The sequence below is a fragment of the Mya arenaria genome, chromosome 10 (assembly GCF_026914265.1).
Source record: "Mya arenaria isolate MELC-2E11 chromosome 10, ASM2691426v1".
NCBI lineage: Eukaryota > Metazoa > Mollusca > Bivalvia > Myida > Myidae > Mya > Mya arenaria.
In genome coordinates, this window is record NC_069131.1 from 43,295,258 (window position 1) to 43,323,186 (window position 27,929).

The 27,929-nt window shown below is 37.3% G+C and overlaps 1 protein-coding gene across 4 annotated transcripts; it reads left to right on the top strand.

Moving 5' to 3' along the window:
* LOC128205872 (translation initiation factor eIF-2B subunit delta-like) lies at window positions 1-27,697 on the top strand. 4 transcript variants are annotated; one of them, XM_052907903.1, is made up of 14 exons: window positions 41-55; window positions 617-656; window positions 10,098-10,207; window positions 10,536-10,843; window positions 13,314-13,463; window positions 13,732-13,823; window positions 15,490-15,604; window positions 18,679-18,755; window positions 20,191-20,293; window positions 20,843-20,970; window positions 21,523-21,614; window positions 22,833-22,918; window positions 26,485-26,665; window positions 26,949-27,697. In XM_052907903.1, exons 2-14 carry the CDS (start codon window positions 628-630, stop codon window positions 27,164-27,166), a joined length of 1,689 nt encoding a protein of 562 aa, XP_052763863.1. In that variant the 5' UTR covers window positions 41-55; window positions 617-627; the 3' UTR covers window positions 27,167-27,697. The 4 variants fall into 4 exon arrangements, with proteins under 4 accessions (XP_052763865.1, XP_052763866.1, XP_052763863.1 ...); XM_052907905.1 differs by lacking the exon at window positions 617-656 and having other exon boundaries at window positions 1-55; XM_052907906.1 differs by lacking the exon at window positions 617-656 and having other exon boundaries at window positions 17-55; window positions 10,120-10,207.
* Window positions 27,698-27,929: the final 232 nt, after the last annotated feature.

Sequence of the window (27,929 nt, forward strand, 5' to 3'; positions counted from 1 at the left end):
TCACGATAAAGTCAAGCGCCCATGTAACGAAGACTTTTTCATCATCTTGCATCAGGTTAATATGTTATATTTTTTATAGGAACCCCTTCATGAAACAAAAGTAATGTTTTTATTTTACAACTAGATTCGTTCATTACATATTTAATCCCAAAAAGTTAATGCTGTTACTATTTGGGTATAATGGAATTAACCTTTAAATTGTTTTATCCGAAAACATCGTCCGAATTCATATGCAACTATGGAAAACTACTTTTTCAACAGATGTTTCCATTTTTGATATGGTTATGTTGTTGTGAATTGGGATAATGCTTGTTTTGTCTAAAATAGCTTTGTACTTACATGGCAAATCCTTCACATACAATTCGTCGCTGTCTCGGCCTCAATTGTTGTTGTTGTTTGTCGAATTATGGCGTCGTCGTCGCCTATGGTCTCGATGTACTATATCGGAATATTTTTGCCGATATCATCTTTGTGCTTTATTCTATGTACTTGTACTCTTGTTACTTTTTTTTTTTGGACTCATCGAATTTTGGAAAGTTGTGTGTTATTTAAAAAGGAATTATTTTTTGTTATTTTTTATAAAATTAAATATTTATAGCCTGTTTGTTTCTGACAGATATAAGCTGAATGAATCCATCAGTTCTTCTTTCGCACAGGTATTCGTTATTTCTTCTATTTCACCCGCTAATAACCCCAACGTAATTGCTGCTTTGGGTATGCAATATCTGTATAGTATTTGCATAGTTCTTTCTTCCAGTCCTCTTCTAGCTTCATCATACTTTTTACAGTGGAATAAGAAGTGGTCTATGGTTTCAGGAACTTGGCAGACACTGCAACAGTTGTCTGTTTGGTCTGGTGTCTGTTTTGCCCAGTGATCTTTTAGCCGGGTGTGACCACTTAGGAGTTGGTTGATTTGGCTGAAACATTTTCTTTTCTTTTCACCAACGCAGTTTCTTACCCCGGTGTGACAAAGATGTCATGTATGGCGGAAGACCTCTCAGAGTTACGGTATTGGGCTGACCATTTTTCATTAATTGCTTTTCTTTTCATCATTTGCATGACTTCACCTGCATCTTTCTTTTCATCATCGAATTCTGCTTCATCAAATTCTGCTGCCTTCTTAGCCCCTTTTTTTGCCTGCTCGTCAGCCAGCTCATTTCCCTCTATGTTTTTATGGCCAGGTATCCAGTGCACATGGAGTGTATTACCATTGTCCTCTAAACTTGTTACAGATGTTTTAATGTTAAAAACGGTTTCAATTTTGTTCTTGGGAATCTCTCTTGAAAATGCTGTTGATATTGCTCCCTGGCAGTCTGTGAATATGTGAATGTTTTTTCTTTGTGGTGTTGTAGGTGTTAGGAAGTCCAGTGAAAGTTCAATACCCACCATTTCGCCAGAAAAGTTGTTGCCAAGTTTTGACACGCCCTTATTTAACAAAACTGGATTTGTCTTGTATCCTTCAAGATAGATGGCAGCACCCGCACCGGTAGGGCCTGGGTTACCCTGTGAAGAGCCGTCTGTAAACACTAGGATGTCTCCTCCAGATGTAGCATCTAGTATGTGTGCTATATTTGCTGTCTGGGTTTCCTTATCCACAGTGAATTGTTCGAAGTTAACCTTTTCGCGTGTCCTAGAAAGACCAATGTACTTCACGTTGTACTCAAATTCCTTCTCTATATTTTCTAGCTTGATTTTGTCTTTGAGTTCTGTGTAGCGGCACATTAGAAGCGCAAATGTTGTAGGTTTCCCTCTAAAACTTGACCTATTTGACATCCACTTGTTAAAGTCTGCTTTCAGTGGATCTTCATCTGTTTTGGCTACAATTCTGACCAGTTCCTCTGCTTGTCTCAACTTAATGTGAATGTTCATTGGTAGGGTATTTGTTAATAGTTCCAATAATTCTGTGCTTGTACTTGGTAAACATCCACTAGCTTTTAACATGGCGCTGCGTTGGACCGGTTCAAATGCGCATATGCATTGGTCAGTTTGAGTGACCAGTACAGGTAAGCCAAAGTCCAAAATTGGCAAGACCAAGGCTTTGTAGAGTTTCATATATGTAGTCTGTGTGCAACCTCTGTATTTACTTGTGAAACAATCAAGTCCTTTTAGTGCCCTGTAGCCAGCCATTGACTTCTCATGAATGTGGGTGTTGAATGACAAGTTGTTGTCTATGGTTACCCCTAGCAATTTTTTGTTTTGAACCAGCTCACTGGGAATATTATTGTAAACCAACTTCTTAAAGGGTTCAATGTCAGTTTTGAATAGGATTGCCTTAGTTTTTTCAGAGGCTATGCTCTTGTTCCATTGATCACACCATATATTAATCTTATGAAGATCTTCATTTGTTTTTTCAATGGCGTTTTCAATTGACTTGTCACTGTTCCATATGCTGGCATCATCTGCAAATTCTGTATGATGTCCGGTCACTCCATCCATGCTGTCCCTTGTGTAGAGGTTGCAGAGTGTTGGGCTCAGAACAGACCCCTGTGGAATGCCTACTTTAGAAATGATTAACGGAGACTTGTGGTCATTTACCTTTAGGTAGTATTTTCTGTCGGTTATGAACTCCTTCAAGTATATCCAAAGTCTTTCACGAATGTTGCTGTTGAATGCCTTTTGGAGTAGACCAGCCCTCCAAACTCTTTCAAAGCATGATTCATAGTCCATGATGACTAATGCGGATTTTTCACCCTTATTGTTGTTTTCCTGTATGCTTTGTACAATACGTAGTAGGGATTGCGTACAAGACTTATTTTTCCTATATGCATTCTGATATTTTGACACTGCTTGTTCTTTTCAAGTTTCCATGTTAGTCTCTTTTTTATAATTTTTTCAAGTAATTTTCCAATGATGCTTTCTAATGTTATAGGTCTGTATGATTTAACTGTATTGTAGTATTCTTTTCCAGGCTTTGGTAGCATACTTTTTGGGTCTGTTTTAAAACCGCCTGGCAGTTTACCTCTCTCCCAGCATCTTTGGAACAAGAAAAGCAGACTTTTGCTTAGCATTTCGTCACAATTTTTCAACATTACCCCAAAAATTCTCTCTTCTGGACATGGTGCACTGTTCTTGTCAAATTCTTTTAATACCGATTCTACTTCATCAAGTGTTATGTCTGAATTTTCCATTGTGTGTGGATCTCTCACCGGAGACATTCTTTCATCATTTTCAATGGTTTCAACTTGATTTTCAATTTGGTAGTAATGTGTATGGCACTTTTCTTTCACTTCGAGTGTTTCTTTACCATATTTTTGTTTCATTTCTTGAAAAATCTCCACATCAGATACTGCTAAGGATAAGTCTTCTTTAACAATAGGCTGGACTGCACACTTGGATTCATCACTTCTATGTTTGTTTATTATTTTCCAAAACTCTGGTTTCCTAGGATCCAGCTCATGTGTCAGTAGGTCAAGGTATGCAGTTTTTGCCTTTTCTATAGCTTCCTGGAATGCCTGTCTTGAAATACTAACTGCACGTTCATTAGCCGGATCTGACCTTACCTGGAATTTTCTTTTTGCCTGTTTGAACTTTTTGTTGAGCTCATTTAATTCAGGTGACCAATAACCTTTGCTATGTGTGCTATATTTGCTGTCTGGGTTTCCTTATCCACACTGAATTGTTCGAAGTTAACCTTTTCACGTGTCCTAGAAAGACCAATGTACTACACGTTGTACTCAAATTCCTTCTCTATATTTTCTAGCATGTTGTTCGTCTAGTTTTTCGGCTATGCCGAATGGCTTGGTTGTCGCCTGTGGTCTCCTAGTACTTTTGACGAATTAATTCACCGTTGTCAAGTTAATGACAGGCATTTAAACGGATCGCTGATGTTAACATAATAAGTTATTGTTTATTTGTTACAGTATTTATTATTTCTAATCTCTTCTTTTTAATCTTTCAAGCAGGTTCAAAAATGCTGGGCACTGACTAAAGCTAGATTTGTGACACCCAGAACAGTTTTTACACTTTTGTTTGTTTTTGCATTTTCCCTACATGGGATTCTGCACGGTTTTCACAGAAGTTGACTTATTTACAGATTGCAGCTATGTGTCCAAATTCTTGGCACTGGAAACACCTTGTAGGAATATTCGTCTTGCTTCTGTATGCCTGTACCAAAATTGTCTTCTTTCCGACTGTGAAATTACTTTAAAAAAGTTTTTGTTATGCCCCCCTTCGAAGAAGAGGGGTATATTGCTTTGAACAGGCATGTCGTTATGTCGGTCGGTCGAGGTCAAGGTCACAATGACCTTTAATGGTAAAATAATTTTAAAGCTTGTCCTAGTGATAACTCAACAATGCCTGCACCCATGTCCCTCAAACTTGAAATGGAGGATGGGCCTGACCAGTAGATGACCCCTATTGTTTTGGGGGGTCATCAGGCCAAAGGTCACAGTGACCTTGAATGGTAAAAGGTCGTCCGAGTGATAACTCGACAATGCCTGCACCCATGGCCCTCAAACTTGACTTGGAGGTTGGGCCTGATCAGTAGCTGACCCCTATTGTTTTTGGGGCTCATCGGGTCAAAGGTCAAGTTCACAGTGACCTTGAATGGTAAAAGGTTGTCCGAGTGATAATTCGACAATGCCTGCAACCATGGCCCTCATAATTGAATTGGAGGTTGGGCCTGACCAGTAGAAGACCCCTATTGTTTTTAGGGGTCATCAAGCCAAAGGCCAAGGTCACAGTCACCTTGAATGGTTAAAGGTTTTCCGTGTGATAACTCGACAATGCCTGCACCCATGGCCCTCAAACTTGACTTGGAATTGGGCCTGACCAGTACATGACCCCTTTTGTTTTTGGGGGTCATCTGGCCAAAGGTCAAGGTCACAGTGACCTGGAATGGTAAAAGGTTGTCCGAGTGATTACTCGACAATGCCTGCACCCATGGCCCTCAAACTTGACTTGGAGGTTGGGCCTGGCCAGAAGATGGTCCCTATTCATTTTAGGGGTCATTGGGCTAAAGGTCAAGGTCACAGTGACCTTGAATGGTAAAAGATTATCCGAGTGATAACTTGACAATGCCTGCACCCATGGCCCTCAAACTTGACTTGGAGGTTGGGCCTGGCCAGAAGATGGTCCCTATTGATTTTAGGGGTCATTGGGCCAAAGGTCAAGGTCACAGTGACCTTGAATGATAAAAGGTTGTCCGAGTGATAACTCAACAATGCCTGCACCCATGACCCTCAAACTTGACATGGAGGTTGGGCCTGACCAGTAGATTACCACTATTGATTTTAGGGGTCAAAGGTCAAGGTCACAGTGACCTTGAAAGCGAACTCGACAATTCCTTGACCTATGGTCATCAGACTTGACATGAAGGTTGGGCCTGCCCAGTTGATGACCCCTATCGACTTTCGGGGTCATCAGGCCAAAGTCAATGTCACAGTAACCTTTAACGCAAAAAAGTTAACAACACTCTTCTCCCACTGATATCTCAACAACGCCTGAACCTATGATCATTAAACTTGACATGGATGTTAAGTCTGACCAGTAGATCACCCTTATTGATTTTAGGATTCATAGAGCCAAAGGTCAAGGTCACAGTGATCTTGAATGGTAAAAGGTTGTCAGAGTGATAACTCAACAATGCCTGAACCCATGGCCTTCAAACTTGACTTGGAGTTGCATCTGACTTGTAGATGACCCCTTATGATTTAAGGGGTCATTGGGTCAAAGGTCAAGGTCACAGTGACCTTGAACACAAAAAAACTTGTCTGTGTGATAACTTGACAATGCCTGCACCCATGGCCCTCGAACTTGACATTTAGGTTTCTGGTGACCAGCTGATGACTCTGGATTTTGAGTTCATAGAGTCAAAGGTCATGGTCATAACACAGTCTATCCTCACACTTTAATGGTCATAATCTTAAAACTGCCTTAACGGCAACAAATCAGCTGTCATTTTGGTCCATGCATATTTCATTCAATTGTCCATATAATCCTGACAACATGGTGCTCAGGGAGGGCATAATGTTTGACAAACATCTCTTGTTGGTCTTGAAAAGACTCACACTCTACTATTACAACTGGCAAGGGTTTATGTGTATCTCTGTATCTCAGGCGCCTCAACTTTGCTGCTACACCTGTTTGTGTTTTAACCTCTTCATCAACTGAGTCTACTTGTATGTTTGTTGGAACATTTTTAAAGACACGCAATGGTTTAGGTGTGTTTTCATGAACATTCAATGAATCTGTATTTGTTTTGAATGAGCCCTCTGGCCACCTTTGAAGCAGTTTTTCCTTGTCAGCTTGGTTCTCTGTGTGAACTCCAATTCCACCTCTTGATAAGGGATAAGCGTATTTTGCTTTCACCTTCTTGTGTTTTATTATTTCCTTTTTAATTTCTCTGCTGTCTTGGAAATCTGATGATGCTGTTATTCCATCCAATATAACGAAATTGTCTGTGTGCCTCTCTGTATCCAATATTGTAGGCTTGTTCACCTGACACAGCGTTGGAATGTGCGATTTCTCTATAACACTTTCTGTTTTTGAAATGTTCTGTTTTTTGATAGAGCTATCAACAGGGATGAAGATTGGTGAAGGTACTGTGTCTGTCTGTGTTTCAGCACTTTTAAATGATATCTTGGTTGAAATTTTGTCTTTTGAATTTTCAAACTGAATCCAAGGGGAGTGTTCGATTATACACAGTGCGCATGGAAACAGAATCTAATGCTTATCAATTTTCTTTAAATCTTCAACTCTTAAAAAAGAGCATTCTAAATGCCACCAAGAGTTACAGACATCACACTGGATCCAAGAGTTACAGACATCACACTGGATCCAAGAGTTACAGACATCACACTGGCACCAAGAGTTACATACATCACACTGGCACCAAGAGTTACAGACATCACACTGGATCCAAGAGTTACATACATCACACTGGCACCAAGAGTTACATACATCACACTGGCACCAAGAGTTACATACATCACACTGGCACCAAGAGTTACAGACATCCCACTGGATCCAAGGTTTTTCAGGATATCTTTTGATCTGGTCAGGAGGCTCTTGACTTCTACAAGCGCAGCAAGTTGTTTTTATGGAAGTTTCACTATTCACAGAAATAGGTGATTTAGGAGGCGACGTTCATTTTTGTGTACTGTTTATCTTCTTACATGTCTTTCTTTTTCCAGCCATATTTCCATATCTGTCATTTAAGTTTAAAATGCTATTAATTGGATTAAATTAAGTTTTTACCTTACAAAGTCTTTAAAAAGAAACTTCAGATAAGCATCCACCTTGTTTCAAACTGTGTCAACTTAACTTTGTTGTCATATCGCCGGATGTTCAAATCAGCTGATTCAGTCCACACGGAAACTTTAAAATCTGTTTATTTCACTTTTATTCCGTTGATTTTCACACAAAGTTCACCAAAATACTCGTTTTCTTTATTCTGATGTTTTCTAATTCAACTTTTTGATAACCGGTAACAAAATATTTTTATCTCTTGATTTTTGTATCATTTTCAAAAGGTAAACAACTTTCTGTTAAGTGACGTCACCAACTTTCCGCAATAACTTCCGGTAGAACTCGTTCACCAGTAAATGTCAACAAATAAAGTCTCACAGGTACATTAGTGACATCACATTGCGAAGTTATCAGTTTGAAAACCGTTTTGTGTTTTCGACGAAGGCACTCAATTCTTCAGCGATAATTGCTCGATGCTCTTCCCATGGATCATCTTGTCCAGAAGGTGTTCTGTGACCTCTTGGTGCTTTATTCCAGTTATGTTGTAGAGGTTAGAGAACATTTTTTCCCTTTCAGCACAGTAGAGATTGCAGTCAATCAGGTAATGAGAAATTGTTTCAGGTTCTCCACATAAACACCAGGGTGATTCTTTGACTACAATTGTGTGGAGGTGCTCATTCAGTTTGCAGTGCCCACTCTGAAGCTGTAGGAGAATGCGTTGGTTTTGAAGGGAGTTGAATGAAATTTTCTTCTGTTTAACAGAGCGGCGGTTGGAATATAGTGTTCTTGCTTTCTCTGAAATGTCCCTTCATCTTCCCCATTTAATGTATAGCCATTTCTTGCTGCGGATTTGATGTCACCTTGGGAAACTGCTGTCATCAGATCCTCATCCAGCAGCTCAGCCTCTTTTGCAGCTCTTTTTGCCAGCATATCAGCTACCTCATTTCCTTGAATGTCAGCATGGCCTGGTGTCCAAGAAATTTCTACATGCATGTTTGATTGTTTACAAGATTGCAGAAGGTTTTGAATTTCAGAGATCAAGCTTTTGTGAAAAGAGAAGGACCATACTAAAGTTAGAATTCCAGCTGAGGTTTGACTGTCTGTTAGTATCCTTACATTTTGTATTTGCTTCTTCTGTGCTTCATCAATAATGCATTGTAGAGTCATTTTTATTGCCACCATTTCTCCAACTAGTATTGAAGTACTCTTGGCAATTGGCTGGCTCAAGTCTACTCTTTCCTGAATATTGAAGTATGTGCAGGCTCCTGGATTTCCTAAGCATGACCCATCTGTGAATGCAATTACAGTGTTCACTTCATCCTCTTCAATATTTTGTGAAATATTTTTTTGGCAGCTTCTTGTTGTGTTGGATTTCTTGTTTTTGAGGAACCTAGGTTGTTGCAGTATTCTGGCCGTCTTCTCCTTGGTTGTTACCGTTCTAAGTAGGATGCCTCTGGTTCAATTGAATTTGTGTTTTTGTCTGTCAGTGATTTCATGTCCGTTACTTGTTGTAGCATTATTGGTATTGCCGTTGGCTGTTTAATTTGGTCTGGCCTCTTTTCACCCATGTTTAAAGTATGTTTTATCAGGGATGTGTCAGGTTTGGCCGTTATCTTTGTACACTATCTTTGTACATTCTCTGATGGCTATTTCTTCAAGTCTCAGATCTATTGGAGGTATATTGGCTTAAACCTCAAGCCCTTCCAAACTGCACAGCACCAAGGCAAATGCTGAGACCCTTTCTCTGGACCTTGTCTATTGTTTTAACTGATTGCCATATGGGAGATGCATATTCCATGTAGGGAACTACCAGGCTCTTGTATAGCCTTGTCATGTTTTCTGGGCTGATTTTCTTAGACTTTGCAACATTCGTTAAGGAGTTTATTGCCCTTGTTGATTTCATTTCTACTTGGCTGAAGTGATCCTCAAATGTAAGTTGTTTGTCCTAAAGTACACCCAGCAGCTTCATTTTACTGACTTGCTTCCATTTTGTTAAGGTGTAATCCAAGGTTTGTTTCTTTGGGTTCCTGCGTGGTAATCATGGTTGTTGTTGGTGGTAGTGGTGGTACTTGTATATCAAATTATGACATTTGTTGTCGCCTTAGTATGATGTGCTGTCATGGGTCACTTGGGACCAACACATAGGTTATCTAATAAACAAGGCCAATCAGACACTTGGATTTCTACATAGGAATATTATGGAATGCAATTCACCATTTAAGGAAGCTTCCTACAAAGCTATGGTCCACCTTCTTTCCAAGAACTGTGAATGACTGGAACCTCCACCAACTAGTGTGGTATCAGCTACTATGCTGGATGGCTTCAAGGCTCTCTTGATTGAGCAGCCTGCCATCTAAACACCAGTGATGCACACATTTGTATATAATTTTAAAGTTTTAAACCTTTTTGAGACACCACCATGCAGTCTTGTTGAGAGGAAGAAGTGATTTTTTGACATGTGATTTTTTGTTTACAAATTAAATTCTGAAAATAAAGATAATCACAGAAATATAGGTTTTTAATTCAAATAAAGCTTAATTCTGATTTTCAGACACAAATTACATAATTTTGGTAGCTGGTTGATAACATTAATCATGTTTCCCATTCTTATCTTTGTAAAACTGGAAAAGGGTCGAATTTTGACAGCCTATTTTGGATGGTGTTGGTATGGTCTGTGTCCTGGGAGTATCCTATTACTGGAATGTCAACACAAAGCCAACTGTGTACACATGCACATAGTTATAGTTTGTTTTGGGTCATTTGTTAACTTACTTTCAGTTGTCAAGCTAGATTAGTTCAAGTTTCTGGGTATGGTGACTCTTTTTTCTATCCAATGTGTATAAGCAGAATCATTAAATTGTCCCTAATATCCTGCATTGTACATTTAACATGCAAGTTAATTGTTGAAGGTCTGCCTTTACTAACATGCAGAGTGGCATGAACGCATCTGACCAGGGGGCGTCCCCACCAGCAGGGAAAGAGAAGCAAGCAAAGAAACACAAGTCAAAGTCACAGAAAGGTATGGAATGTTTATAGATTTTTCTACTTAGCATCTTTTGATAAATAAAAAAGTTTATATATATATATATAAGTAAAACACAATCTACTTACTGAAGTGTTGTAGATCTTAGTCTCTTTTAAAAGGATGTCCTAGACTCCCTCTCATATAAAAAGATTACTCACAACTATTGTAATGTTGAGGACCCTTGAGGTCAAAATTTCTAAAGATATGAATAAATTGTCAAATATCTTTCATTTTTAAGTTTTGATATTTTTTTTATTGATTTATTGTAGTTACATATTGCTGTTCCCCATTTTTTTTTATTAATTTCTTAAAATCATAATAGAAGGTGCCATGTCACATGATGGAAGTACAGAAAGTGTGAACAAGAAAGAAGACAAACAAGAAAAACAAGAAAAAAAGACACAGTCTCTAAAATGTGATAAAAAAGAGGGCAAAGGTGCAAACCATGCCAAGGGGGAGAATTCATCTGCAAAGAAAAGTAATCCACAAGCAAAAGGCGTTATTCCACAAGCAAAGGGGGGTATTCCTCAAGGAAAGGGAGGTAGCCAGCCTGCAAAAGAAGGGGAGGCCAGTGAAGGTGATGGTCAATTAAGTAAAGCAGAGTTGAAGAGATTGAGAAGGGAGAAGCAGGTACATCTTATGTTTTATTGTATTAACTTGCCTCATAGCTTTTTAAAAGAGAAAAAAGTACTGTTTACTATAGTCAAAGCTATGTTGTCATTGTTGCTGTGGAGATACTTGAACCTTCAGTTGGCTTATGCTCACTAACATGTTTGAACTGAGTTCTTTTTTATTGAAAAAGGATTGTCAAATGCTATTGTTATCACTCTAATTGGTCACGTAACATTTTTTTTAGATAAAAATAGCAAAAACATTTCACAATTTGTGCAATTATTCCTGTTTGTATTATTAATTCCTGTGCAACTTTTCCAATGACAGTTCATGATAATATCTTTAAAAGAGATATGGTAACTTTAATATGGTAACCCTCAAAACTAAAAGTCACATTTAATATTACAGAGTTTGAATAAAATTCATTACCAATACAAACTGATTATGAAAATAGAACATGGTAAGCATGGAGTGAGCAGTGCTGTCTTGTACATGTTCAATATGTAAAGTTCTGCATTAATTTGCTTTTAAATGAAAGTCATAATGCTTGCTAATCAAAATAATTGTTTCAATCAATGCCATGATAAATTCATTAGCTTCCCATGAGCTTAAAACAAAAAAGTAATATCACAGATAATGTTAAAATAAGTTTCATTCAGCTGACATTCACTGATGTTCAGAGCTTCTAAAATTTTGAAATCTTAATCTTAATCATTGAGTTTTATTTGATTTCCTCTATATATCTTCAAATATATTGAAATTTGAAAACAGACTAATTGGAAGAGTTGTTAAGTGTATACAGCTAAGCCCATTACTGTGGATTAAATAATTGTTGAGAAGAGTTATGCCCCTTTTTGACTAAAAAACAACAGGTGGGAGTTAAAAAACAACAGGTGAGAGTTAGCATTGCTCTTGTGTTTTTTTTTAAATACAGTCTATAGAATGGAACTTTAGTCATATATGAGCCATTTAAATAAGAGGATTTATTTTTTTTTTTCTATAAAAAAACAAAAACATGAATTAAAATTAAAATACAGTACTTGCATGATGGAATATGGTCATTTACTCTGCTTCTGTAACTAGCTCTTAACTCATAAACAGTTTTCACACATATACTTAAAGATCATACCTATTTATATCTAAAACTTACTTATTATTATGTCCCCCTTCAAAGAAGAGGGGGTATATTGCTTTGCACTTGTCCGTCAGTAGACCAAAGCTTGTCCGAGTGATAACTCGACAATTCTTTGAACTATTGTCAGCAAACTGGACTTTGAGGTTGGGCCTGACCAGTAGATGACCCCTATTGATTTTTGGGGTCATCTGTCCAAAGGTCAAGGTCACAGAGACCGTGAATGCTAAAAGGTTGTCAGAGTGAAAACTCAACAATGCCTGCACTCATGGCCCTCAAACTTGAGATTGAGGTTTGGTTGATCAGTAGAAGGCCCCTGATTGATTTCAGGGGTCATTGGGTCAAAGGTCAAGGCCAAAGTGACCATAAACACAGACTCAACAATTCCTGGTCGTGTTCATCAAACATAACATGAAGGTTTGGCCTGACCAGTCAATGACCCTATTAATTTTAGGGGTCATTGGGTCAAAGGTCAAGTTCACAGTGACCTTGAATGTGACTGTCTGAGTAAAAACTTGACAATGCCTGCCCCCATGGCCCTCAAACTTGACTTGGAGGTTGGGCCTATTGATTTCAGGGGTCATCAGATCAAGGTCACAGTGACCTTGAACACAAAAATCTTGTCTGTGTGATAGCTCGACAATGCCTGCACCCATTGCCCTCAAACTTGACATTGAAGTTGGGGGTGACCAGTAGATGACCTGTATGGATTTTGAGATCACTGAGTCAAAGGTCAAGGTCACGACTCATATTGGTCATTAAGATTACATCAAATTTACTTATTCCCTGCTGCTAAGAGGATACATGTTTATATGTGAGGATCAGTCATCATCTGAACATGATTAAAAACTGTACCTACTATCCCCACACTTAGAATGATCATAATCTTAAAACTGCCTCAAAGGCATCCAACGTCAATGACAAATCAGCTGTCATTTAGGTCCATGCATATTCAGTTGTCCAAATATTCTTGACAACATGGTGCTCATGGGGGGATGTTTGAGAAACATCTCTTGTTTCATTAACATTTTGCTGATTGTTCTGAACATTATTAAAGTTCACAATTGTGTAAACGGCATCATTGTTACTTTAAAAAGTGATTTTTTTTCATTTTATTATGTGCTCAATGCTCAAATATTTTAATTCAACAAGCACAGCTGAAGCATTGGCTTCAGAATTTGTTAGAAGTACTGCAAATTACAAATGTCCATGAAATGTCTAGGGTAGGGAAGATTTGCAAACTAATAACAATGATGGTAACAATGTTGTTGAATTAAGCAAATTTCTGACCAGTGGGCACATTATAATTCATGATATTAATCACATGATCCTTTTTCTAACTTTTGCTATTGACAGGATGCACAGAGAGAAGCCAAGGACAAGGCGAAAGCTGATAAAGCTGCTAGCCAACTGAAGAAGGAAGCCGTGGTCCGAGTCCCAGACAGTCTCAAGGCTGATGTGCCCGAAACACAGAAAAAAGTTGCTAAAAGACTGGAGAAACAACAGGTAATAGTAAGAATGGCTTGATTGATAAGATGTGAAATTTCAAACACATCACTTGAGTGATGGTTGGAGGACTCACCAAAAGAAGCATGCATAACTCTTCTGTGTTGTTTTTATATTTGATAACAAGCTAAGGGTTTGACCTGGATATGGAAACCTTAGATACGTAGTCACTACATTTTATGCAGAGAAAAAGATCCAGCATCTTAAAAACAGAGAAGTTCACAATTTAGAGAGCTTTCCTACCCTATTTTACCATAATGTGTTTCAGATCCCAAAACGTACGTCAGCCCAGCGCAAGGTGCGACTGTTCAACCATCTACAGCAGTATGAGAAGGAAGTCTCCCTTACCCAGTCTCTTCAGTAAGCTAACCATTTCATTAACTGTAGAGAGCTTCAATTTCACAAGGTCCTCTTTTAGTGATTTTTGGTTTTATTAAATTTTGCGAGGATTAAAATTTGTAACACCAATTTTAATTGAACTGAAGGTAAATTTAATGTTTTGCTAGGTTTTAAATTGGTTTTAAAACAACTTTCAATAGACCTAGGCGATAGCTGCGTCAAAGAGTAGTGATGCATTGCTCAAGGTTTTACATGTCATCATAAATGCTCTGTCTTATAATAAGTTAAAACTAGACATTGTTTTATCAATTTTAGTATTGCACTTTTACTGGCTGCTATTTTGTTCATTATAGTCCAAAAGTTACAGTTACTGTACTATTTGCTAAAAAGACAACCCAACATGGAGACCCAACATAAAGTGATACTGTGTGCAATAGTCTAGACTATGTTGGCAGAATATCTGTACCGTGTGTGCAATAGTCTAGAACTATGTTGGCAGAATATCTGTACCGTGTGTGCAATAGTCTAGAACTATGTTGGCAGATTATCTGTACCGTGTGTGCTATAGTCTAGAACTATGTTGGCAGAATATCTGTACCGTGTGTGCAATAGTCTAGAACTATGTTGGCAGAATATCTGTACCGTGTGTGCTATAGTCTAGAACTATGTTGGCAGAATATCTGTACCGTGTGTGCAATAGTCTAGAACTATGTTGGCAGAATATCTGTACCGTGTGTGCTATAGTCTAGAACTATGTTGGCAGAATATCTGTACCGTGTGTGCAATAGTCTAGAACTATGTTGGCAGAATAACTGTACTGTGTAAAATAACTGTACCGTGTGTGCAATAGTCTAGAACTATGTTGGCAGAATAACTGTACTGTGTAAAATAACTGTACCGTGTGTACAATAGTCTAGACTATGTTGGCAGAATAACTGTACCGTGTGTGCAATATTCTAGAACTATGTTGGCAAAATAACTGTACCGTGTGTGCAATAGTCTAGAACTATGTTGGCAGAATAACTGTACTGTGTAAAATAACTGTACCGTGTAAAATAACTGTACCGTGTGTGCAATAGTCTAGAACTATGTTGGCAGAATAACTGTACTGTGTAAAATAACTGTACCGTGTGTGCAATAGTCTAGAACAATGTTGGCAGAATAACTGTACCGTGTAAAATAACTGTACCGTGTAAAATAACTGTACCGTGTGTGCAATAGTCTAGAACTATGTTGGCAGAATAACTGTACTGTGTAAAATAACTGTACCGTGTAAAATAACTGTACCGTGTGTGCAATAGTCTAGAACAATGTTGGCAAAATAACTGTACTGTGTAAAATAACTGTACCGTGTAAAATAACTGTACCGTGTGTGCAATAGTCTAGAACAATGTTGGCAAAATAACTGTACTGTGTAAAATAACTGTACCGTGTAAAATAACTATACCGTGTGTGCAATATTCTAGAACTATGTTGGCAAAATAACTGTACAGTGTGTGCAATATTCTAGAACTATGTTGGCAAAATAACTGTACAGTATGTGCAATATTCTAGAACTATGTTGGCAAAATAACTTTAAACTCTGTACACACTTGCCGGTTATGATTATTGCAAAGTTTGTAACCATTGTGTTATAATTTTACAGAAATTAAATTCCTGGAAATATGATTTTGTGATTAATTTTCAGGTTTTCTAGCAGTGGTATACATCCTGCAATTATACGTCTGGGTCTACAGTATGCAGAAGGGGTTGTCAGTGGCTCCAATGCCAGGTGTATAGCTCTCCTTGCTGCATTGAAGTCTGTAAGTAGTAATAAAACAATGATCGAGTAATGGTGAAAATTGATCGTTTGCATCTGAAGTCAGCGAATATTTCTTAAGGTTTTCAAAAATTGAATATCACTTGCAGTAACAAAATTGTTCATTTCAATAGATTCTGAAGAATGACATTATACATTGGATTTATAAGATCAAAACCACTGTAATGTTAAGCTTTCTGTTGATGGCTTATTAGTTATTTGCACTTGTTAGGTTAGAATTGTAGTCCTTTGGCCATGATTACGAACAATCTCAATGCTGAGTTTAGTCTTAGACTCAGAACACTTTAAATAAATTACAAAGAAAAGTCTTTATTCAAATGAGTTTTTACAAAGTTAATGTCAGCCTCAAATAGTAATAACATTTGGCAAATGTCATCATAAATACTTAACAAAATGGAAAGTTACAATGAAATGAAGATTTGCAATTTTGCCACTCGAGTCTGCACTCGGATTTGATACTGTTTGTAATAATGACCTATGGTGTGCTGAATGATCTAGAATATTCATACAGGGCTTGAATTTAACTTTTTTTGATACTCACAATTTTATGCGAGTGCTCAAATTTTCAACTTGCAAAACCAGACACTCGCTCGCATTTTTTAAGGCAAATTTTTGTGTTTGCTAGGCAAAATATATATTGAATGGAAAACAATGATATAAGGTATAGTTTAATTGATTTAATGAATTATCATGTAATTTTACATTAAACGATATCATCATATGTGTAACACTGACACTACGTACTGAGGAAGTCAGATCAAGCCTGAGTATTGGTCTGTGCAAAATATTTTAAAAATGTTCCTTTTGTCATAGGTGTTTATGGTCAATTTAATGTACAACTCCCTCTTCCACTTCGAAACAGTTTAAACGGACATATTATTTCATTTTGGCTTCTTTTTGTGAACTGATTTATCATCGCCATCAGCCATCAGCGATTTTAAATCAATACGCGTAAAATAACTTATCTTTTTGCTAGTCATCATTATGCAGACTGTGTCTCGATACGATTATCGCTAAATACTGCCTGCAAAAATGGAAATGAAAGACCAGTGTACAAAACTGCAAAGTAACGAGTAATTGCAACATAGTAACAAGTACCTGCCTATGTGCGTAATGTTAATCTACGTCATCAATTTCTGTATCTTTATCGGAAAATGAAAGTAGGCATCTCTAAAATTAGTGTTATACCTATTGTGCAGGAATTGATCACCGATTATGTTCATATCTCTTTCAAGGGTTGCATATTTTCTGCAAATTTTGAACTCGCAATTTTTTGCGAGTGTCTTTAAATTCAACTCGCATATTCCAATTTTGGCTTGCATTTTGCAAGTGTGCGAGTGCTAAATTCGAGCCCTGTCATACGACATTTAGATACTTTTGAACAACAGCTCTCTCCATTTTAACATGTATCAGTTTTTATGCCCCCACAAAGTGGCGGCATATAGGGTTGCCCTTGTCCGTACGTACGTCTGTCTGTACGTACGTACGTCCCGAAGATTGTTTCCGATCTAATTCTTGAAAACTGTTTGTCCAATCCTCACCAAACTTTAAACACATGTTTGTGACCATAATATCTTGATCAAGTTCGATAGTCATGGAAATCGCTTTAGTCATTTAGGAGTTACGGCCCTTTTTTGCCAAAAATACTTCAAAAATATATGTTTCCAATCTAATTCTTGAAAACCGTTTGTCCAATCCTCACCAAACTTTAAACACATGTTTGTGACCATAATATCTTGATCAAGTTCGATAGTCATGGAAATCGCTTTAGTCATTTAGGAGTTACGGCCCTTTTTTGCCAAAAATACTTCAAAAATATATGTTTCCAATCTAATTCTTGAAAACTGTTTGTCCAATCCTCACCAAACTTTAAACACATGTTTGTGACCATAATATCTTGATCAAGTTCGATAGTCATGGAAATCGCTTTAGTCATTTAGGAGTTACGGCCCTTTTTTCCCAAAAATACTTCAAAAATATATGTTTCCAATCTAATTCTTGAAAACTGTTTGTCCAATCCTCACCCAACTTTAAACACATGTTTGTGACCATAATATCTTGATCAAGTTCGATAGTCATGGAAATCGCTTTAGTCATTTAGGAGTTACGGCCCTTTTTTGCCAAAAATACTTCAAAAATATATGTTTCCAATCTAATTCTTGAAAAGTATGTGTCCAATGTGGATCCAACAAGTTTTTTCCTGCCTGAATGGCGCCATATAACCTATACAGTCTTGCGATGCCGTAAAACCCAACTCAACTCAACTTATCCTATATGTGCAGATTATCCTGAATAATCATTATGGCTTATTTTCTGTGACAAAAAATCGAAGTGGGGGCATCCGTGTCCTATGGACACATTTCTAGTTGATTTTGAAATCAATGATCAATCAAAAGGCCTCTTATTTCTTTAATTATCGCTATGGCTTTCGTCTGATTTTTAATCACCATCTGTATTTTGAAGTGTTCTGCCCTTTTTTAGAATTTGAGGCAACATTGTGAGTCCTTACATTACTACTGACTGGGCATTTAAAAATGGTGTTGATCTAACATGATTGATATTTACTTGACTTTGACATGTTGGACTATCTGATAAAGGGTCATTATTTTAATGTAAAGGTGACACATCTGCGATTTGACCTAATCTGGGTTTTTTTGTGTGTTTGTTACAAGTAAACAGGGATGCAAATACTGTGGTCTGATTGTAATAAAATTCAGGTTCTGTTACAAGATAAACTTAAAATTTAAAAACAAAACTTGCCAAGCATTTCCCAATGGCAGGTTTGCAGAGTTCACTTATTTTGAATGGCCTTTCTGCAGTAATGATAGAGGATGTATTGACCAACTCAAATCATATACATAACTTCTTAATACTGTTGATTTCAAACGTTAAAGAAAATACCTTTAATATTATAAATATTATGCTCATATAAAACTTGAGAATGTTGATATCTAAAATTCTGTACTTTGACTTAAAATTCTGTACTTTAACTTAAGTGTCACTGTATTACTATTTTAATCCGAGTTGAAGATTTCATAGTATTCTCCTCCACTTCAGGTAATTGCCGACTACAGCACTCCACCGAAGGAGGAGTTATGTAGAGACTTGGCTATGAAAATAAAACCCTACATCAGGTATGTTTTTTTGTGTGCCATGCATAACACGGCAAACCCATGTAGGGATTACATTGTCTGGTGGCAGCATCTGTGTAGGCATCACACTTACTTTCAAATGACTTGTTGAAGAGTGACCCCTGGGGTTTGCATGTCAAAGGTTGAGTTGCACTCCTGGCAGGCAACTCATCTGGTTTGCTGAATTCTAGTCTGAAGTTGATTTAATAGTATATAATTTGTTCAACTACAGTGGAAACTCACTAAACCGGACAAGGTCCGGACTGGGCAAAATTTCCGGTTTAGTGAGGATTCCGGTTTAGTGAGGATTTAATGTACGGAGTAAGTTTACTAAAAAATATTAACTGAGTTAACCTTTAGAGGGAAGTTGAAAACTGGAATAAAATGAAAAGGGACAGTTCAATTCTTCGACGTTTAGACGGAGGTTTAGACATGAATAAAGCACATGCAAAAGTGATAAACATAATTAAACATTTCTGCTTTTTATAACCATGTTTTTTTCCAAGTCTTAAAATAAAACAACTCGCGTAATTTAATGCTTGTTAAGTATGTTTGATAGTTTAATTAACGCATCGCTCTGATTTGATTCAATCATAGAAGTCTTTAGATAAAACAACCCTCCAAAATGATCACTTAATAACCGTTTCTAGTTCTTTATTTTCTGCAACAAACAAATTAATGTTTCAATCAATTTACTTTTCACAAGTTTGATTATCGTTTGATTATCGCACGGCAGTCACTCCTAAGCGCAATCATCATTATTGAGTTAACACAACATCACAGGTGCAATATTTAACGACGCACCGGCTGTCAAAACAAGGTGACACGCGATTCGCGAATTCATAATACACAAAATCATTTTGACATGTTTGAGCAAATATACGTCCGGTTTTGTGAAGTAAAATTACGTTAACAACTAACAAATTTTCTCGATTTTTTGTCCGGTATCCGGAATTCCGGTTTTGTAGGGATTTTTTTACATTGAAAATAGAAGGGGAAAACTGGGACTCTGAAAAAAGTCCGGTATCCCGAGGATTCCGGTTTTGTGGAGATACGGTTTAGTGAGTTTCCACTGTATTAACATATAGATGTTAAGCTACATTGTATATTCCATTCAATCATATCACTTTGAGATATGAAACTAGATGTTCTCATTGGAAAGTTCTTTAAAATCAGTAGAATTCCTGATTTTAACTACCAAGTACTTCCCTGAAAAATCATTTTTCAATTCAATAATTGTAGCTTTAATTTTTCCCAGATTTATTGCAATATATAAGACCGAGCCGTTTCATCAAACATCCTAGGAGTGTCTTTCATTCAGTAGTATGCACTGTTGTAAAGCCTTCTAAGGTTCATAACTGCTCTTAGGATACCTGATGAAATGTGTTACGTGAATGTACCATGATATATTTTGTGTATACAAATCCTCTTTCTGCAGTTATCTGAACCAGTGCCGACCACTCTCAGTGAGTATGGGAAATGCTATCAAATCTGTCAAATGGCAGATAGCTCATACACCAGGCAACCTAACAGACTCAGAGGTAGAGTATAGATAGCTGTTCTCAATCATCTCTGATTATTCATAGATTGGATGATGGATACTAATAAAGGTTCTGAGCCTCTTTAGGGAATGATTTCCTGCATCATATAAGCCTGAAAGGTGAAGCCCACTGCCCTTTGGTCTACATTTAATAGGGGCTGACTCCTCTTTCTTCTCTCTTTTTTTGTGCGAAGTTCTAGATGTCATTCATTGTTTGTACACAACCACTTCTTCTTTGATGCTAAATTATTCTTCAAGGCATTACACTTCATCCGATGATGAGAGTAATTTCCCCTTTAGGGGATTTTTGTGTGACTGACCCTTAAAAACTCTAAACCTCACTGCCTGTTATCTCTTGTCATTCAGCCATGATTTTGGACGTCAATCAAAGTAGCATTTTATCAAAGCAGTTCTAATTTATACATATAATATTATTGCTGTAACTTTTTGTATACATTTCGTAAACTTTTACCTGCATGAAAATGTAAAATACAATTTGAGACAATGCTTTATGGAGCAATTGTATTCTTATTCTTCGCTTTTCTTCCAGGCAAAGACTCGGCTGTTCGAGGCTATAGATGACTTTCTGAGAGAAAGGATACTGTTAGCGGCACAGGCTATATCACAGGAGGCGACTGTCAAAATTTCAAATGGGGATGTTATAGTTGTCTACTCTTGGTAAGTAGTCACATGTGTGTTAATGGCAAAGTTCAGACTGGTAAAAATCGTAAAATGCTTTCCGGGTTTCTCAAATAACTGGTTTATTATAGCAGGGCTAGTTATTTTTTAGCGCAAGTGTGAGAGTTTGGGATTTTATATGTGTATAATAGCACAATGAAGAATATGATTGTGCTCTCTGGTGCGTGTTTATTGTGTTGTCTGCGACTCATGGTAGACACATCTGTAGGGACTACTTTGTCTGGTGGCGGCTTTTGCTTTGCAAAACTTTTGTCTGCTTGTCTGCTTTTTTCTTCAAACTTGACATATTGGTTGTCATGATCAGTAGTTGACCCCTTGTGATTTTGGGGGATGAGTTCAGACCTAACTGAAAATGTTTACTTGAAACTTGGTGTACATGTTTACAATATTAAATATTTGTATCCAAGAACAAACTTTCTTATTTAGATATTAAATGAGTTATGTCCCAATTCTTTTATTGAGAAGATAAGATGAATGAGAAGATTGGATGAATGTTCTATATATCTCCTTGTTTTTATCATTGTTTTACAGTTCCTCATTAATAAGAAGAGTTCTCTGTGATGCACACAAAGCAGGGAAGGTGTTTCGAGTCATAGTTGTTGACAGCAGGCCCAAAATGGAAGGTAAAGCATGCAATTGATTGAACTTCATCAGACCATCATCTCCATATACAGTTGAAACTTGTTATGTTGACTTTGTCGGGACCTAGGGAAAAAAGTTGAGATAACGAACATTCCACACATCCGAATTACAAAAAGTATCATCAATCCCAACACATATGCATTTGATATATATCCGACTTCTGCAACTGTACAGTAATGTTACGATCGTGGAAACAGCAAACATATTATTGAAAAATATAGTTATAAAAAATGAATGAGTTGTGCCAAATTTATTTAATTCGCGTTTAAGGATTACACAAATCGGATATAAAACCACAATCACATACACTTTTATATTGTTACAAAATGGCACATATAGCAACAACTTAAAACAGTACATTCGTTTCGACTGTTTTGTACATGCAGTGAAGAGAAATACTTTGTCATGTAGCTTTCAATGTTCTCGAATTTTCTGATGATGTCATCATCGACCTAAATTGTGCGTTTCAATGTATAGCTTGACTCTTTAATCAAAAACATAAACTCGATCTACAGTTCGACATAAGAAACAAGGAAAATATGTGAAATTTGACCTCTGGGACTGAAATAGGAGATCGACATCTCAGAAAAAATCTAGATAGAAAAATCGTCACAAGCAGTTTTATTTTATATAGAATAAAAATGAATAAATTCGGCACCAGAGAAAAGTCGACACAACCGTAAAGTCGAGATATCTGACATGGACATAGGGAGTTTTGACTGTACATGATATACTGGAATATCTGTCTAATTTGTAATATAATAATTACTTATGTTGACTTAGTTAATTTTTTTGTCGTTAAATTTGACATTCAGTTTACTTCATCACTTTATCAAGACCACATGACTTCTTCTTTAAGATCATATGTTCTTTAAAGAAAAAAGCCTTGGGGAACTGTTCATGACATTCAAATGATACTTACTACACGTGGTACAAGAGGCAATAAGCATTGGTACAAAAATGCCCATAACTCAGACTTAAGTATCAATTCAAAATTGGTTTATGCCCTTTTTTTACTAAAAATCAACAGATGGGCCTTAGTGTTCATTTCATTCACTTGCTCAGATTAACAGATATCTCTGCAGAGGACCTTTGAAGTATAAAATCATGTCAATAGGTTTCAAAAAGCACAAAGGTGGGTTTGCCATAGTTGTATTTTACAAAACATCTTTTTTGTAACTGTAAGATTGATTTCCCAGGGCGAGAGTGTCTAAGAAGGCTGGTGAAGGAAGGAATCAAGTGCTCTTATGTCATGATCACCGCCGTGTCCTATGTCATGTCTGAGGTAGGTGCTTGTATGTCATAATCACCACTGTTTCCTATGTCATGTCTGAGGTAAGTGCTCTTATGTCATGATCACCACCGTGCCCTATGTCATGTCTGAGGTGAGTGCTCATCATTTCCGATGCAGGTGCTCTTATGTCATGATTAAATCCGTGTCCGATGTCATGTCTGAGGTAGGTGCTCTTATGTCATGATCACAAACGTGTTCTATGTCATGTCTGAGGTAGGTGCTCTTATGGCATGATCATAACCGTGTCCTATGTCATGTCTGAGTTAGGTGCTCTTATGTCATGATCACGGCTGTGTCCTATGTCATGTCTGAGGTAGGTGCTTTTATGTCATGATCACAACCATGTCCTAGGTCATGTCTGAGGTAAGTGCTCTTATGTCATGATCACAACCATGTCCTATGTCATGTCTGAGATAGGTGCTCTTATGTCATGATTACCACCATGTCCTAGGTCATGTCTGAGGTAGGTGCTCTTATGTCATGATCACCGCTGTGTCCTAGGTCATGTCTGAGATAGGTGCTCTTATGTCATGATGACATCCATGTCCTATGTCATGTCTGAGATAGGTGCTCTTATGTCATGATTAAATCCGTGTCCGATGTCATGTCTGAGGTAGGTGTTCTTATGTCATGATCACAACCATGTCCTATGTCATGTCTGAGACAGGTGCTCTTATGTCATGATTAAATCTGTGTCCGATGTTATGTCTGAGGTAGGTGCTCTTATGTCATGATCACAACCATGTCCTATGTCATGTCTGAGATAGGTGCTCTTATGTCATGATTACCACCATGTCCTAGGTCATGTCTGAGTTAGGTGCTCTTATGTCATGATCACAGACGTGTCCTATGTCATGTCTGAGATAGGTGCTCTTATGTCATGATCACGGTTGTGTCCTATGTCATGTCTTAGGTAGGTGCTCTTATGTCATGATCACAAACGTGTCCTATGTCATGTCTGAGATAGGTGCTCTTATGTCATGATCACGGTTGTGTCCTATGTCATGTCTGAGGTAGGTGCTCTTATGTCATGATCACAACCATGTCCTTGGTCATGTCTGAGGTAAGTGCTCTTATGTCATGATCACAACCATGTCCTATGTCATGTCTGAGATAGGTGCTCTTATGTCATGATTACCACCATGTCCTATGTCATGTCTATGATAGGTGCTCTTATGTCATGATTACCACCATGTCCTAGGTCATGTCTGAGATAGGTGCTCTTATGTCATGATCACCGCCGTGTCCTAGGTCATGTCTGAGATAGGTGCTCTTATGTCATGATTACCACCATGTCCTATGTCATGTCTGAGATAGGTGCTCTTATGTCATCAACACCGCCGTGTCCTAGGTCATGTCTGAGATAGGTGCTCTTATGTCATGATTACCACCATGTCCTAGGTCATGTCTGAGATAGGTACTCTTATGTCATGATCACCGCCGTGTCCTAGGTCATGTCTGAGATAGGTGCTCTTATGTCATGATTACCACCATGTCCTATGTCATGTCTGAGATAGGTGCTCTTATGTCATCAACACCGCCGTGTCCTAGGTCATGTCTGAGATAGGTGCTCTTATGTCATGATTACCACCATGTCCTAGGTCATGTCTGAGGTAGGTGCTCTTATGTCATGATCACCGCCGTGTCCTAGGTCATGTCTGAGATAGGTGCTCTTATGTCATGATTACCACCATGTCCTAGGTCATGTCTGAGATAGGTGCTCTTATGTCATGATCACAACCATGTCCTATGTCATGTCTGAGATAGGTGTTCTTATGTCATGATCACCGCCGTGTCCTAGGTCATGTCTGAGGTAAGTGCTCTTATGTCATGATCACAACCATGTCCTAAGTCATGTCTGAGGTAGGTGCTCTTATGTCATAACCACAACTATGTCCTATGTCATGTCTGAGGTAAGTGCTCTTATGTCATGATCACAACCATGTCCTATGTCATGTCTGAGATAGGTGCTCTTATGTCATAACCACAACTATGTCCTGTCATGTCTGAGGTAAGCGCTCTTATGTCATGATCACATCCATGTCCTATGTTATATCTGAGGTATATGCTCTTATGTCATGATTACGGCTGTGTCCTATGTTATGTCTGAGGTAAGTTCTCTTATGTAATGATCACAACCATGTCCTAGGTCATGTCTGAGGTAGTAGCTCTTATGTCATGATCACGGCCGTGTCCTATGTCATGTCTGAGGTAGGTGATCTTATGTCATGGTGACTGCCATGGCCTACTGTGAAATCATTTATATTCGTTTTGTGGGTACTTGAATTCGTGGATTTTCATTTTTGAAAAGAAAATCAAAACTGCGATCGTCCTAGATCGTCTGCATTATCTCCACGTGCTGGCCCTTGATTTCTATCTTCTACATCACATGGTTTATGACACTCGCTAAAGTGGTATGACATGGCAATTAGTGCATATATCCATGTCAATTATCGATTTAATTGGAAATCAAGGTCATAAAAGAAGATGTACCCTGATCATAAATACAGATAGGCGAAGCCATTGAATGCCAATTAAGAATTTTGCACACTGTGAAAACACGTATATTTGAGAAAACAATCCCAAAAGATAGCTGATGTTTACAAATTTAATCACTTTAATCATCTCATAATTTCAATATTTATTCACATATTTTTGTTTAATAAGTGTATTGAACACGTTGTTTTGTACATTGTCACATTGGACGCTCAGAACCTCCAATGTAATCGATTAATTATTCCATTAAAGAAAAAATACATAACCGACACTTGTCACTTACATCTTGTTGGCCTGGAGATTTTCATGACAGCACACATTTAGGCACGTGCTTCTGTCATTTGGTAAATTAAACACAATAAAATGATTTGGTTTATTATTTGTTGAAGGCAGATATAATATTTAACAACACGATGAAAGTAAGATATACAGTGAGACAGATATTTACGCTGTATACTGCGGCCTGTGTAATGAATAAACTAGAGTATGTACCTAACATGGCAATTGAAAAGGTGAATAAAGGATCTAAATTTCGTGGGATCTTGAATTCGTGGATCACCCAACCCACGAAAACCACGAACATTAATGCCCCACAAACATTAATGATTTCACAGTATGTCATGTCTGAAGTTTGCGCTCTTACATCATTATCTCGGCTCCAATACTTATGCATAATTTAATTATGTTTAGAACATCATGAAAAGCAGGATGTTTACATGAATAATGTTAATATATTCTTTTTGTTAAAGATAATGTTTCTGTAAAGACTTGAGACTTGGTTTAAGCTCATGTTTTTGTAATCTGTTACATTAATTTTTTTGGTGCTGACATCACTAATTCACTTAGTGTGATATACCTCCATGTCAGGCAAATAAACCTCCGAAATTCCACATGTACACCTGTAGAGCCTCACTCTATTAAGATTCCTAGGAACATTCATACCTAGGGGTGATTTAATACAGTACCGCGCCTATGAACGAAACTGTTCCTAGGGTTCTTGTTGAGATGACCCACATGTTTTCTGCCAGTTTGCTATCTAAATGGTCCTTTATTGGTTTTAGGCTACAAAAGTTTTCCTGGGCGCACATGGCTTGTTAGCAAATGGATTTGTCATGTCCCGGGTTGGCTCTGCCCTGATTTCTCTCATCGCCAAGGCAAGCAATGTCCCTGTTCTTGTGTGCAGTGAGACATACAAGTTTTGTGAACGTGTTCAGACGGACTCATTTGTATTCAATGAACTTGGTAAGTTTATTACAGGTTTTTGCGAATGTAAATTGACTTGTTTACTTGGTCTGTTCTGAAAAAGTCATTCTAAAATACATGTACATGACTATTGATTGAGCATTTGATATTATACTGAAAGGAGTAAAAAATGAATATTGATCTTAATATGTTACTGGTCTAAATTTTGCTTAATGTAGTTTGTAACAAAGAAGTCTGTTCATAATTTACATGAATTTTGCAATTTTGTATATGGTCTGAATAAAGAAAAGCTTAAGTTTAATATATTTCATGTTTTCTTTAGGGGACCCAGATGACCTTGTGGACATTGAAAAGAAGACACCATATCTTTGGGACTGGCGAGACTACAGCTCCCTAACATTACTCAATCTTGTGTACGACTTCACGCCACCAGAGTTCATAACCATGGTGATAACGGAACTTGGAATGATTCCCTGTACCTCTGTGCCTGTTGTGTTGAGAATGAAGCAGGCAGAGACAAGTGAAACCGGTTTAACATAATGTTAGTGTGTGACAGAGTCTAAACTTGATTTGTTGAGTAAAAGAATGTCTGAACTGATGTTTGATAAAAGAATGTCTAAACTTGATTTGTTAAGTAAAAGAATATCTGAACTGATGTTTGATAAAAGAATGTCTGAACTTGATTTGTTTAGTAAAAGAATGTCTGAACTGATGTTTGATAAAAGAGTGTCTGAACTTGATTTGTGTAGTAAAAGAATGACTGAACTTGATTTGTTTGGTAAAAGAGTGTCTGAACTTGATTTGTTCAGTTAAAGAATGTTCAAACTTGATCTGCTTGGTTAAAAGAATGTGTAAACTTTGTTTCGTAAAAAAATGTCTTAATTTGATTTGTATGTTAAAGCAATCATTACATTTTTTTGGCTTGAGACTTCATGATATGTCTACACAATTAATGTTGTGAAGCTGTTGTTTATTGTGATATACACTGGTATGTGTTTAACATGATATGAAATGCTATAATTCATATTTCATTTGTAAAATAGGGAATGAAATTAAAGCGGATCAATCTGATTTTTCCATTTATTTCTTCTATTCAAATTTAAGGCCATCATTTTTTAATGATCTGATTTACAAACCCGCCGACCCAAGTTTTTGCTAGAATGAAATAAAAATAAAAGAGATCATCAACTGTTTTATTTTTACTTTGCCCGCCGACCCGAAAAATTGGGAGCAAATAAAATAAAATAACTTCTTGGAAAAATTAAATTAGCTTTACATGATCATTAAAAAACAACTCGCAGAC